This window comes from Phocoena sinus, chromosome 16 (assembly GCF_008692025.1).
Source record: "Phocoena sinus isolate mPhoSin1 chromosome 16, mPhoSin1.pri, whole genome shotgun sequence".
Lineage (NCBI taxonomy): Eukaryota > Metazoa > Chordata > Mammalia > Artiodactyla > Phocoenidae > Phocoena > Phocoena sinus.
In genome coordinates, this window is record NC_045778.1 from 50,439,549 (window position 1) to 50,454,542 (window position 14,994).

A 14,994-nucleotide genomic window follows, 5' to 3' on the forward strand; every position below is an offset into this window, starting at 1 on the left:
TTCTGTTGAACTTAAGACAGGAAACTAAGCAAGACGGGAGAAGACAACTAGACAAGCCCTTATAATTATATAATGGTCATTTCATAAAACTATCAATACATAATGAAGTAAGTATCTGGGAGGGGAAGAGGACAGTGCTACTGGGTCCCCACTAGCTAAAAGTGAAGTTGAAACTGAGACCTGAAGGATGAGTGGAATTTAACCAGGTGAAGAGCAGGGTAACAGTCAGAGGAAGGAACGTGTGTTAAACTCTGGGAGTAGGAGTGAGCATGACGGCACTAAAGAGGAAGTGAAAGGAAATTGGTCCGGCTGAAGGATAGAGTGTAAGGGAGTATAGATGGCTAGAAGTTTAACCTTGATTTTCTGGTAGAGTGACGTGTCTGATAGGCTTATTTTTGTTTGTCATCAGCTTTCCTTATTAGTTCCATGAAGGCAGAACACAGGAGGGAACACCAATCTGAATAAAGGAGCTGGAAAGAGACTGCCCCATTCTCATCAAATTAAATAACTGTCTTTCATTCCCCTGAGTAATTCCCATAAATGCCCTCCCCTCCATCTGACCCTCACTATAGAAATGTTGGGGACCACATTTAGCACTAACATAAAGCGCTAGTGCTAATATCATGTTAATTATTTAACACAAAACAAAAGAATATTTTTAAAAGCCCTCTTAAAACATGAATTTACTTATAGCTTGAGTTGTGGTAGTCCAGGTTATAGTTAATTTAAACCTGGTGAAGTAAACAGTCTGTGGTAGGAATTTTTCTGTATTTTAGATTGCACTCTGTATTTCTGTATTTTAGATTGCACTCTGCTAGACTAATACTAAAGTCATCAGAACTTTCCAGACTTTGCCTAAGATTAGGAAGGAAATTTTTGACTAGTAGACTCCTAGTTAGTAGCATACTAGAAGTCTATTGACTATTTTTTTAAATTTTGGAATGGAAAATCCCAAGGTGGATAATGTCTAAAGGACTGAAAGTACTACACCCCTCACTGTACCCTACTCCCCAACCAATTTAATTTAATAAACTATAAATAAAAACAACATTAGGTTACCTGCCTAATAAATCATTGTCTACTGGAAGACAGGCACAAAATTAATGAAAGCAGGTGGACGAACTTTCAGATTTGCAGGAGGCAAGTTGACTCTGGATGGGCCAAATTGTACTTAGTGATACTTTGAGAAAATACTAATAGTGAGCTAAAGCATGTAACTTTTTGCAACCATATCTAAAAGGAGATGCTTGCACAGTTGTTTAGATGGACTGAATTTGGCCTACGGCTGTTTTCCCAACTTGTATTTTGTATCTTGTATTTTCTGCTAGGCAGACTTTATGTTGTGCTACTGGAGAATATGTGTTTTTTAAAATACTGGTTCCTGTGATGATGGTGATCTGCGTATGCTGGGTTGGGTTTTTTTTGTTTGGTTAGGTTTTTGGTTTCTCTTTATTTTTTTAATTTATTTTTTAAAATTGATTTATTTATTTTTGGCTGCGTTGGGTCTTCGTTTCTGTGCGAGGGCTTTCTCTAGTTGTCGCAAGTGGGGGCCACTCTTCATCGTGGTGCGCGGGCCTCTCACTATTGCGGCCTCTCTTGTTGCGGAGCACAGGCTCCAGACGCACAGGCTCAGTAGTTGTGGCTCACGGGCCTAGTTGCTTCACGGCATGTGGGATCTTCCCAGACCAGGGCTCGAACCCGTTTCCCCTGCATTAGCAGGCAGATTCTCAACCACTGCGCCACCAGGAAAGCCCTGTTTTTTAAATTTTATTTTTCTGTTTATTTATTGACTTCACTTTTTAGAGCAAAACTAAACAGAGTACCCATCCATATACCCCCTACCCTCCCCCAAACACACCTTCTCCTACCATCAGCATCCCACACCAGGATGGTACATTTGTTACCGTCAGTAAACGAACGTTGACATTATCATTATCAGCTAGTTCATAGTTTATATTAGGCTTCACTATTTTTTTTTGGCTGCGCCACGCAGCTTACAGGATCTTAGTTTCCCAACCAGGGATTGAACCCTGGCCCTTGGCGGTGAAAGTGTGGAGTCCTAACCACTGGACTGCCACGGAATTCCCTAGGCTTCACCCTTGATGTTGCACGTTCATTCTGCTGAATTTGACAAATGTGACATCTCTCCGTCATTATTGTATCATACAGAATAGTTTCTCTACCCTAAAAATACTCTACCCTGTGCTCTTTCATCCCTTTCTTCCCCTGGTTGTTTTTAATAATTATAAAGTAGAATTTACTACAGTTAGAAAGATTATAGCCTGAGAAGGCTACTACAATTTATATTATATTCATTGTTTGTAAATATAGGGGAAAACGCTTCCTCTATAGGTGTGGCTTTGGGATCTACAAGCAACTATTTGGATTTCCAGTGATGGGGTTAGGGGAGAATTAAGAGAGTTGGTAAATATGGTGGGGAGAAATGAGAAGAAATTATGGGAGAGTAATATCAAATTATTTGGTTATTGCTGTTACAGCTTTCCTAATTCTATTAAGATTGTCCCTAATTCTCTCTGCTGAGAAAAGAAAGAGAACTTTTCTTCTTTCCAATTTCCCTTTCCCTTTCAATGGAAAGTAGTTAAGGCATAGCAAATCAGTGAGTAGGCTCCCCCAGCTGTTGATTTTGCAGTCTGTTTTAAACTTCTTTCAAACCATTTTGAGAAACATATTAAAAAGATAGGACCAGGGTTGTTAGTTTTCCACTGGCTAGAAAATTATAGGTAGCTTTCTGAGTTATACATTATCCCTAGATCTTCTCGCTTTCTGGAATTTCAGTTAAATTTTTCAAATTTCTCTTCAGTCTCTTCCAGACAACACAGTTTTTGCTTTAAAAAAAAAAAATTGTGTAAGGAGGTAATGTTAAGTACTGTGAACTAGTTAATAGAATTTTTAGCTCTCAACAAGCTTGTAATTTTGAACAATAGACAACATGTGAGATTCCTTTTCTTAGAATTTTAGGCACACAATAGATATTTAATTAAGCACTATTTGATTGCTTGATTTGGGTTGGCTTTTGCATTCCTGAGAAATTCCTTAGATTAAGGTTCTAAACCTGGGTTTAAGGAAATCCCTGAACCCTCTGAAACTGAAAGCAAAATGTTACACCTAAGTGTGTATATAAGTGTATTTTTTTCAGAAAAGGTTGCGTATAGTTTTTTTTGTTGTTGTTCAAAGATATCTGTATTATCAGTGTCTATTTTCTCGATACTTTTTTTTCACACACACACACTGTATTTTATTTCTACAACAGATAAATAGACTGACACCAAGCATTGTAAATGGATGACCACAACAAAAGCAACAATGATTGCAATTACCAAACACGAAACACACTCATACTATGTCATAACATTGACATTCAGTCCAGTAATCCTCCACTGTAACAGCTCCTTTACTTTGCAATGAAAATTGATTTGTATATTTTTTTCCTCTGAGTCCTTGTGGGATTTTTTTTTTATTCAAACAGAAAGTCACAAAAGTTATAATCATCCTCATCAGTTCACTCAGTCCCATGTAATTAATTTTTTTAATCTTGATCTATTGTTAGCACTTTTATGAGTTCATCAGTTTTCCATTAGAGTTCTGAAAATGCTTATTCATCCAGTTTAGCAGTATAGTCAGTTACCAGAAACCTGTACTTGTCAGAGTCTTTTCCATGAATCCTTGAAGACGAAACCCTTTTATAGGAACATACTTGCAAAAGCATCAGAGTACACCCAGAACTGTCGGTAAATAACAAAAGACTTAAAAATGACCACAGTTAAAGATTTGATGAAAGTTCATAAAATGCAATTGACAAGGAAATTTAGTTACTTCTGAGATATACATTTTAAAGTAATAACTACAATTATGACTTATAACATTATACCAGAACATATAAGATTTTTAGAAATTTCAAGTAATGCCTGAAAAATTTATATTAACATATGTCCATACAAATAACCCAAAGAAAGTTTAGTATTGTTTTTTGTTTGTTAGTTTGTATTTTATACTGCAGGTTCTTATTATTCATCAATTTTATACACATCAGTGTATACATGTCAATCCCAATCGCCCAATTCAGCACATCACCATCCCCACCCCACCGTGGTTTTCATCCCTTGGTGTCCATACGTCTGTTCTCTACATCTGTGTCTCAACTTCTGCCCTGCAAACCGGTTCATCTGTACCATTTTTCTAGGTTCCACATACATGTGTTAATATACGATATTTGTTTTTCTCTTTCTGACTTACTTCATTCTGTATGACAGTCTCTAGATCCATCCACGTCTCAACAAATGACTCAATTTCGTTCCTTTTTATGGCTGAGTAATTCCATTGTATATATGTACCACAACTTCTTTATCCATTCGTCTGTCGATGGGCATTTAGGTTGCTTCCATGACCTGGCTATTGTAAATAGTGCTGCAATGAACATTGGGGTGCATGTGTCTTTTTGAATTATGGTTTTCTCTGGGTATATGCCCAGTAGTGGGATTGCTGGATCATATGGTAATTCTATTTTTAATTTTTTAAGGAACCTCCATACTGTTCTCCATAGTGGCTGTATCAATTTACATTCCCACCAACAGTGCAAGAGGGTTCCCTTTTCTCCGCACCCTCTCCAGCATTTGTTGTTTGTAGATTTTCTGATGATGCCCATTCTAACTGGTGTGAGGTGATACCTCATTGTAGTTTTGATTTGCATTTCTCTAGTAATTAGTGATGTTGAGCAGCTTTTCATGTGCTTCTTGGCCATCTGTATGTCTTTGGAGAAATGTCTATTTAGGTCTTATGTCCCGTTTTGGATTGGGTTGTTTGTTTCTTTAATATTGAGCTGCATGAGCTGTTTATATATTTTGGAGATTAATCCTTTGTCCATTGATTCATTTGCAAATATTTTCTCCCATTCTGAGGGTTGTCTTTTCATCTTGTTTATGGTTTCCTTGGCTGTGCAAAATCTTTTAAGTTTCATTAGGTCCCATTTGTTTATTTTTGTTTTTACTTCCATTATTCTAGGAGGTGGATCAAAAAAGATCTTGCTGTGATTTACGTCAAAGAGTGTTCTTCCTATGTTTTCCTCTAAGAGTTTTATAGTGTCTGGTCTTACATTTAGGTCGGGAATCCATTTTGAGTTTCTTTTTGTGTGTGGTGTTAGGGAGTGTTCTAATTTCATTCTTTTACATGTAGCTCTCCAGTTTTTGCAGCACCACTTATTGAAGAGACTGTCTTTTCTCCACTGTATATCTTTGCCTCCTTTGTCATAGATTAGTTGACCATAGGTGTGTGGGTTTATCTCTGGGCTTTCTATCTTGTTCCATTGATATATGTTTCTGTTTTTGTGCCAGTACCATATTGTCTTGATTACTGTAGCTTTGTAGTATAGTCTGAAGTCAGAGAGTCAGATTCCTCCAGCTCCATTTTTTTGTTTGTTTTTTGTTGTTGTTGTGGGTTTTTTTGCGGTACGCAGGCCTCTCACTGTTGTGACCTCTCCCGTTGCGGAGCACAGGCTCCGGACGCGCAGGCTCAGCAGCCATGGGTCACGGGCCTAGCCACTCCGTGGCTTGTGGGATCTTCCCGGACTGGGGCACGAACCCATGTCCCCTGCATTAGCAGGCGGACTCTCAACCACTGCGCCACCAGTGAAGCCCTCCAGCTCTGGTTTTTTCCCTAAAGACTGCTTTGGCTATGCCGGGTCTTTTGTGTCTCCATACAGATTTTAAGGTGATTTGTTCTAGTTCCATAAAAAATGCCATTGGTAATTTGATAGGGATTGCATTGAATCTGTAGACTGCTTTGGGTAGTACAGTCATTTTCACAATTTTGGTTCTTTCAATCCAAGAACATGGTATGTCTCTCCATCTGTTGGTATCATCTTTAATTTCTTTCAACAGTGTCTTATAGTTTTCTGCATACAGGTCTTTTGTCTCTCTAGGTAGGTTTATTCCTAGGTATTTTATTCTTTTTGTTGCAGTGGTAAATGGGAGTGTTTCCTTAATTTCTCTTTCAGATTTTTCATCATTAATGTATAGGAATGCAAGAGATTTCTATGCATTAATTTTGTATCCTGCAACTTTACCAAATTCATTATTAGCTCTAGTAGTTTTCTGGTGGCATTTTTAGGGTTCTCTATATATAGTATCATGTCATCTGCAAACAGTGACAGTTTTACTTCTTTTCCAATTTGTATTTCTTTTTCTTCTCTGATTGCCATGGCTAGGACTTCCAAAACTATGTTGAATAATAGTGGTGAGAATGGACATGCTTGTCTAGTTCCTGATCTTAGAGGAAATGCTTTCAGTTTTTCACCATTGAGAATGATGTTTGCTGTGGGTTTGTCATATATGGCCTTTATTATGTTGAGGTAGGTTCCCTCTATGCCCACTTTCTGGAGAGTTTTTATCATAATTGGGTGTTGAATTTTGTCAAAAGCTTTTCTGCATCTATTGAGATGATGATATGGTTTTTCTTCTTCAATTTGTTAATATGGTGTATCACATTGATTGATTTGCGTATATTGAAGAATCCTTGCATCCCTGGGATAAATCGCACTTGATCGTGTTGTATGATACTTTTTTTTTTGTATGATACTTTTAATGTGTTGTTGGATTCTGTTTGCTAGTATTTTGTTGAGTAATTTTGCATCTATATTCATCAGTGATATTGGTCTGTAATTTTCTTTTTATGTAGTATCTTTGTCTGGTTTTGGTATCAGGGTGATGGTGGCCTCATAGAATGAGTTTGGGAGTGTTCCTTCCTCTGCAATTTTTTGGAAGAGTTTGAGAGGGATGGATTTTAGCTCTTCTCTAAATGTTTGATAGAATTCACCTGTGAAGCCATCTGGTCCTGACCTTTTGTTTGTTGGAAGATTTTTAATCACAGTTTCAATTTCATTACTTGTGATCGGTCTATTCATATTTTCTGTTTCTTCCTGGTTCAGTCTCGAAAGGTTATGCCTTTCTAAGAATTTGTCCATTTCTTCCAGGTTGTCCATTTTATTGGCATAGAGTTGCTTGTAGTAGTCTCTTAGGATGCTTTGTATTTCTGCAGTGTCTGTTGTAACTTCTCCGTTTTCATTTCTAATTTTATTGAGTCCTCTCCCTCTTTTTCTTGATGAGTCTGGTTAATGGTTTATCAATTTTGTTTATCTTCTCAAAGAACCAGCTTTTAGTTTTATTGATCTTTGCTATTGTTTTTTTTGTTTCTACTTCATTTATTTCTGCTCTGATCTTTATGATTTCTTTGCTTCTGCTAACTTTGGGTTTTGTTTGTTCTTCTTTCTCTAGCTCCTTTAGTTGTAAGGTTAGGTTGCTTATTTGAGATTTTTCTTGTTTCTTGAGGTAGGCTTGTATAGCTATAACTTCCCTCTTAGAACTGCTTTTGCTGCATCCCATAGGGTTTGGATCGTCGTGTTTTCATTGTCATTTGTCTCTAGGTATTTTTTGATTTCCTCTGATTTCTTCAGTCACCTCTTGGTTATTTAGTAACGTATTGTTTAGCCCTCGTGTGTTTGTGTTTTTTAAGTTTTTTCCCCTGTAATTTATTTCTAATCTCATATTGTTGTGGCCAGAAAAGATGCTTGATATGATTTCAGTTTTCTTAAATTTACTGAGGCTTGATTTGTGACCCAAGATGTGATCTATCCTGGAGAATGCTCCATGCGCACTTGAGAAGAAAGTGTAATCTGCTGTTTTTGGATGGAATGTCCTATAAATATCTATTAAATCTATCTGGTCTATTGTGTCATTTAAAGCTTGTGTTTCCTTATTTATTTTCATTTTGGATGATCTGTCCATTGGTGTAAGTGAGGTGTTAAAGTCCCCCACTATTATTGTGTTACTGTCGATTTCGTCTTTTAGAGCTGTTAGCAGTTGCCTTATGTATTGAGGTGCTCCTGTATTGGGCGCATATATATTTATAATTGTTATATCTTCTTCTTGGATTGATCCCTTGATCATTATGTGTCATTCCTTGTCTCTTGTAACATTCTTTATTTTAAAGTCTACTTTATCTGATATGAGTATTGCTACTCCAGCTTTCTTTTGATTTTCATTTGCATGGAATATCTTTTTCCATCCCCTCACTTTCAGTCTGTATGTGTCCTTAGGTCTGAAGTGGGTCTCTTGTAGACAGCATATATATGTGTCTTGTTTTTGTATCCATTCAGCAAGCCTGTGTCTTTTGGTTGGAGCATTTAATCCATTCACGTTTAAGGTAATTATTGATATGTATGTTCCTATGACCATTTTATTAATTGTTTTGGGTTTGTTTTTGTAGGTCTTTTTCTTTTGTTTCCCACATAGAGAAGTTCCTTTATCATTTGTTGTGGAGCTGGTTTGGTGGTGCTGAATTTTCTTAGCTTTTGCTTGTCTATAAAGCTTTTGATTTCTCCATCGAATCTGAATGAGATCCTTGCTGGGTAGAGTAATCTTGGTTGTAGGTTCTTCCCTTTCATCACTTTAAGTATATCATGCTACTCCCTTCTGGCTTGTAGAGTTTCTGCTGAGAAATCAGCTGTTAACCTTATAGGAGTTTCCTTGTATGTTATTTGTCATTTTTCCCTTGCTGCTTTCAATTATTTTTCTTTGTCTTTAATTTTTGCCAGTTTGATTACTATGTGTCTCGGCGTGTTTCTCCTTGGGTTTATCCTATATGGGACTCTCTGTGCTTCCTGGACTTCTGTGGCTGTTTCCTTTCCCATGTTAGGGAAGTTTTCAACTATAATCTCGTCAAATATTTTCTCTGGTCCTTTCTCTCTCTCTTCTCCTTCTGGGACCCCTATAATGCAAATGTTGTTGCATTTAATGTTGTCCCAGAGGTCTCTTAGGCTGTCTTCATTTCTTTTCGTTCTTTTTCCTTCAGTCTGTTCCGTAATTCCACCATTCTGTTTTCCAGGTCACTTATCCGTCCTTCTGCCTGTTGATTCCTTCTAGTGTAGTTTTCATTTTAGTTATTGTATTGTTCATCTCTGTTCATTTGTTCTTTAATTCTTCTAGGTCTTTATTAAACATTTCTTGCATCTTCTCGATCTTTGCCTCCATTCTTTTTCCAAGGTCCTGGATCATCTTCACTATCATTATTCTGAATTCTTTTTCTGGAAGGTTGCCTATCTCCACTTCATTTAGTTGTTTTTCTGGGGTTTTATCTTGTTCCTTCATCTGGTATATAGCCCTCTGCCTTTTCATCTTGTCTATCTTTCTGTGAATGTGGTTTCTGTTCCACAGGCTATAGGATTGTAGCTCTTCTTGCTTTTGCTGTCTGCCCTCCGGCAGATGAGGCTATGTAAGAGCTTTGATGGGAGGGACTGGTGGTGGGTAGAGCTGACTGTTGCTCTGGTGGGCAGAGCTCAGTAAAACTTTAATCCACTTGACTGTTGATGGGTGGGGCTGGGTTCCCTCCCTCTTGGTTGTTTGGCCTAAGGCAACCCAACACTGGAACCTATCTGGGCTCTTTGGTGGGGCTAATGACAGACTCTGGGAGGGCTCATGCCAAGGAGTACTTCCTAGAACTTCTGCTGCCAGTGTCCTTGTCCCCATGGTGAGCCACAGCCCACCCCCGCCTCTGCAGGAGACCCTCCAACACTAGCAGGTAGGTCTAGTTCAGTCTCCCCTGGGGTCACTGCTCCTTCCCCTGGGTCCCGATGTGCACACTACTTTGTGTGTGCCCTCCAAGAGTGGAGTCTCTGTTTCCCCCAGTCCTGTCGAAGTCCTGCAATCAGTTCCCACTAGCCTTCAAAGTCTGATTCTCTAGGAATTCCTCCTCCTCTTGCTGGACCCCCAGGTTGGGAAGCCTGATGTGGGGTTCAGAACCTTCACTCCAGTGCGTGGACTTCTGTGGTATAAGTGCTCTCCAATCTGTGAGTCACCCACCCAGCAGTTATGGGATTTGATTTTAGTGTGATTGTGCCCCTCCTACCATCTCATTGTGGCTTCTCCTTTGTCTTTGGATGTGGGGTATCTTTTTGGTGAGTTCCAGTGTCTTCCTGTCGATGATTGTCCAGCAGCTAGTTGTGATTCTGGTGTTCTTGCAAGAGGGAGTGAGAGCACATCCTTCTACTCCGCCATCTTGGTTCCTCCTCTGTGTATAGTTTCACCAGATTTTCAAAGGGTCCCTAACCCAAAATAGATTAAAAACATTTGCCTTGGGGCTTCCCTGGTGGCGCAGTGGTTGGGAGTATGCCTGCCAGTGCATGGGACACAGGTTCATGCCCGGTCCGGGAAGATCCCACATGCCGCGGAGCGGCTAGGCCCGTGAGCCACAACTGCTGAGCCTGCGCATCTGGAGCTTGTGCTCCACATCGGGAGAGGTCGCGGCAGTGAGGGGCCCACACACCGCGATGAAGAGTGGCCCCCGCTCGCCGCAACTGGAGAAAGCCCTTATACAGAAACGAAGACCCAACACAGCCAAAAATAAATATAAAAAAAAAAAAGAACAGTTGCCTTAATTTTGTAGTGAACTCAAAGTTGAATTTTCTAGGTTGGATATCATCTTACAGTTCATTACTTGCGTTAATGGTGAGCACACAGAACTTAAACTGTTTGTTTAGCACAGCAGCAGTAATCTGATCATTTGTCAAATTTCCCTGACTGAGCAGTGATATATAATGTAACCAAAGAGTTGTTGCTGGTTAGAGCTTGCTCCCATATAGAGGATGATTTCAATTTATTAGAAGCACAATTCAGTGTTGTTAATCATAATCAGACTTTCTCCAGCTTCCTAGTGATTGTGTGCCATTTAATTTCTCCAAAGCATTGGAATAGTAAATGCGGTATTGTTGCTCCAGAATCTTGTCAAAATTTATCACCAGTTGAACATTATTGATGAAGTCATACAGTCTTTTCATGGTAGTACTTCTGTTATTTGACTTACAGCTTTTTAAATAAGCTAACACCAAAGAATTATATGCTATAATTTTGATTTTGTTTTTGTTTTTAGAACTCTTCATCTTGGCTTATACCTATCCTTCCTGATATGCTTCGACACATTTTTCAGTTTTGTGTTTTAGAAAGCAGCCAGGAAATTCTGGACCTCATTCACAAGGTATATGGTGAATATATCTGTACTCCTTTCCCAGTATCTTGGTAGATGTAAAAAAATTTTCATAACTCTGTACTGTTGTTGATCAGGGATTTTAAGAAATTAGAAATCATCCAAGAGATTTGAATAGTCTGGAGATCTGCAAAATGAGACAAGGAAATAGGCTTCTTATGGAATATAGTAGTTAAGTCCTGGTTAGCCCTGCTGCTTGTGTGACCTACCTGGCAAACGTTTTAAGCGCTTTCTTTATAGCCTCAATACAGAAAATAAAATGAAGGAAAGGCTGCTTTTCTCCATCCCTCATTTTGCTGTTTATCAGCATGCTTATTGATCCTGCAGAGCATCTTTGGGATTTATTGGTAATATATAGAGTCTGATTGTCATAGTTTAGACTTGTACTTTTTTATTACTTAGCAAGATTGTTCATATGTGTTGGAACCTTTAAAGAATAGACATTTGATGTATTTAATAATATTTATGGGAGGAAATGGCACTGTTGTACCTTTAAAACCTGTTAAGTTAATCTTGAATCACTGACCTCTGAGGTGGCTCATTGTTAACAGCCTTGGGTTAACATTGGTATTATTTCTACATGCTGGCCCTAGCCCATTTAATGCTAGGCATCAAAAAAGGTGCTTTATTGAGTAAGATCATGAATCAAGACTTATACTGTTCTTAATTTATACTAGGATATCACTACCTCTGAATTTAGCAGAGGTTATTTATAGGAGCTATTATATATTGAAGCAGTGTTGAATATAGGACTGCATATTGAGCTTTATGATACATACAAAGGATTTCAGAGACTTACTGAGATTTTGATAACTTATTTTTATGGGTATCTTTTTTTTTAAGTGATTTTCATAAAATACTGGGGAAAATACTTTGTATTCCTTTTTTAAAAGACTTTCTCGTGTATTACTTTTTTTTAGTATATGAACCTACCTACCCAAAAACAGTATTTAAAAATAAGCCTCTATATTGAATTTTAAAATTAATCTCTGTGCTATTTCCTACTTTTTTTTTTTTTTTTTTTGATTCAGTATCCCTAAAAGTAAGTATTAGGTTTTTTTAGGCCTTGCTAGAAAAATTTCACTTTCTTGTTCCCTTTTCATTCTGCAGGTTTGGATGGAATTGTTGAGCAAGGCTTCAGTTCAGTATGTGGTAGCAGCTGCTTGTCCATGGATGGGTGCTTGGCTTTGCTTAATGATGCAGCCTTCTCATTTACCTATTGATTTAAATATGCTGCTTGAAGTAAAAGCTAGAGCCAAGGTAAGTGTAGAGGGACATAATGTATTTGTATGTTCAACTCATAATTATTATTTTTTTCAACTCATAATTATTAATACAGTAACCATGTAAGAAATCTGTATTGCTTTATTATAAGCATGATACCATTATTGTAACATAAGGAAAAATTATATCACTAGAACCTTGACAAAATGCATAGCAATTTTTATCCATTAAAATTTTGTGAAAAGAACTGTATTTTACTGGGATTATAACAAATGAGAGTGTTTTTGATGTTGTCTATTAAATTTTAATGGTTAATCTTTAATTATTGTTTTCTTCCCCCTTATTCCCTCTAGGAAAAAACAGGTGGTAAGGTGCGTCAAGGCCAAAGCCAGAGTAAAGAAGTACTTCAGGAGTACATTGCAGGTGCAGACACCATCATGGAAGACCCTGCCACCAGGGATTTTGTTGTTATGCGGGCTAGAATGATGGCAGCCAAGTAAGTATACATAAACTCAAAAGTCATTTAACCAAAAGATTCCTCTGATGTGTCTGTCAGTCTTTCCTCCATCACACTAGTTACAGAGTAGGGAAAAAATTAAAGCATAAGAAAAAGTTTCTAATTTTTTTGAAGTTTTAAAAGTAAGATTTATATATTTTTATGAAGATAAGATAGGAGTTATGTCTTCCTTGGGAAAAGTTATAGCTTCAATAGGGGAAACTTCAAGCAATTCTATAGTAACTTCTTTTTTTCTCCCTCTTAGGTTGTTAGGAGCACTTTGTTGTTGTATCTGTGATCCAGGTGTAAATGTGGTAACCCAAGAAATTAAACCAGCTGAATCCCTTGGCCAGTTACTACTCTTCCATTTGAACTCCAAATCTGCCTTACAGAGAATTAGTGTAGCTTTGGTAATCTGTGAATGGGCTGCTTTACAGAAGGTAAGATTTTGCCCAAAAATAAATGAAGACAATTTAAACCAATTTCCTTAGCTGTTAGGATTATTTTCATTATATTTTACAAACAGAAAAGTGAAAATTTTCTCTGTATAAAGATCCAACATTTATAGAAAAGTATTCAAATTATATTGCAATATTGTTTCTCATTTGCCTTTAACCCTAGACTTTTTTCTTAGAACCCCCAGTCTTGTACTTGAGAACTACAAAAGATAAGAGGCTTTGAGTGATAGAAATCCATTTTTATGACTAGTAGCAAGGGCAGATTTTTGGTCACAGGAAGAATAAAATCTTGACATTTAAACCCAAATCTTTATGTTTCCAAATAAGCCATTCCCTTACAGCCCCTTTAATTTTTAACTTCTAGTAAGACGTATGATTTTGTGTAAGACTTGCTTCTGTAAATCAGAGAAACTTCCTGCTGGCTTTGTTTATTCCATTGACTGGAATTCTGGAAATTTAACTGTCTGCACTTGCTGTGAGAGCTGCTTGTTACTGCCTCTTAGCAGTTTGTCAGAGCTGTGTCTAAAAGTAATTGAGCCATGCTCTATTGCAACTGAAACCCCAGCTTTGCCTCTGGAAAGAAGCAAGGCTCATCTGTTTTTAGGCAGGACTCGGTGTGCTGGAGAGGCAGTGATGCTGTGTTTTTGTGCCTCTCAGACTCAGCAGCAAGTGTTGACAGTTCGGTTTCTGGACCCTCACAGAGCTTCTCTGGACTTACTCTGTGAAGCCCAGGCTGATCACCCAGATCCCACAGAACCCCTCATGGCTCACCACTGAGGTCATTCCCCCTCTGGTTGGGGCAGGCAACAACCAGAGAGAGTGGGAAGGGTTAGTTAAATTTGGGGGCAGGTAAGTAGCCTTTAAATTATATATCCATTTCTACAGTATGGCATGTGAAGCTGTGGGTTCAACTGTTAAGAAATCTAATGAGTTTTTAAATAACATTTTTAGTGCATGCTAAGTGTTCTTTTCTGGCTGATTTCTTTTTACAGTTGTATATTTTAAAATCTGTGGTATATAATATATATGTAAACTTGGAATAAATTCAGAATAAAGTAAGAGTAATTAAGTGGAAAGTTTAATGGAATTGTAATAGTTCCATGTGCATGTGCTATAGTCATTCATATTAAAATTTTAGAGTAGTTTGGGTGTGATACCTTTTCTCTGTGCAACTAATAACTATGTTGTTCTGGGAGATAAGAGAATATAGGTTCAAAATCAATAGAAATTTAGACTTGGTAGTTTGCAAGCGAAGATTTATGCATTTCTGGAATTATGTTTGCATATTTGCCCTGAATATTTGTTGTCTGTTATATTTTAGGAGTGTAGAGCTGTTACCCTAGCTGTGCAGCCACGTTTACTTGATATCCTTTCAGAACATTTATATTATGATGAAATTGCCGTTCCATTCACACGAATGCAGAATGAGTGTAAACAGCTTATTTCATCATTAGCTGATGCACATATTGAAGTTGGTAATAGAGTAAACAACAATGTTTTTACAATTGATCAAGCTAATGACCTGGTGAGTAAAGAAGTAACCTTCTTAATTTTAGAGCATGAAATAAGGATAAGAACTTTGTCATGTCATGTTTACCACAAAAACACTAATTTGTTGAATCTATTTATGGCTTGGTAGCCTGTCATCACTACCCTTTAGAAAGGTTATTTCATTGTATTGACTTTCCTTGAAATAAGAGAATGGGGAAGGGATTTTTTTTTTAATCTCTGCTTTGACAAACCAATATACCTTTATTAGAAAAAACT

At 37.6% G+C, this 14,994-nt stretch overlaps 1 protein-coding gene across 1 annotated transcript in view; it reads left to right on the forward strand.

Annotated features, from left to right (window-relative positions):
* BTAF1 (B-TFIID TATA-box binding protein associated factor 1) overlaps positions 1–14,994 on the forward strand; it is a 93,168-nt gene that overhangs the window by 45,515 nt on the left and 32,659 nt on the right. The window contains exons 15-19 of the mRNA XM_032608293.1: positions 10,936–11,040; positions 12,160–12,309; positions 12,627–12,769; positions 13,035–13,209; positions 14,549–14,752. Of these exons, the coding sequence (XP_032464184.1) occupies positions 10,936–11,040; positions 12,160–12,309; positions 12,627–12,769; positions 13,035–13,209; positions 14,549–14,752 (777 nt within the window). The remainder of the gene's footprint in view (positions 1–10,935; positions 11,041–12,159; positions 12,310–12,626; positions 12,770–13,034; positions 13,210–14,548; positions 14,753–14,994) is intronic.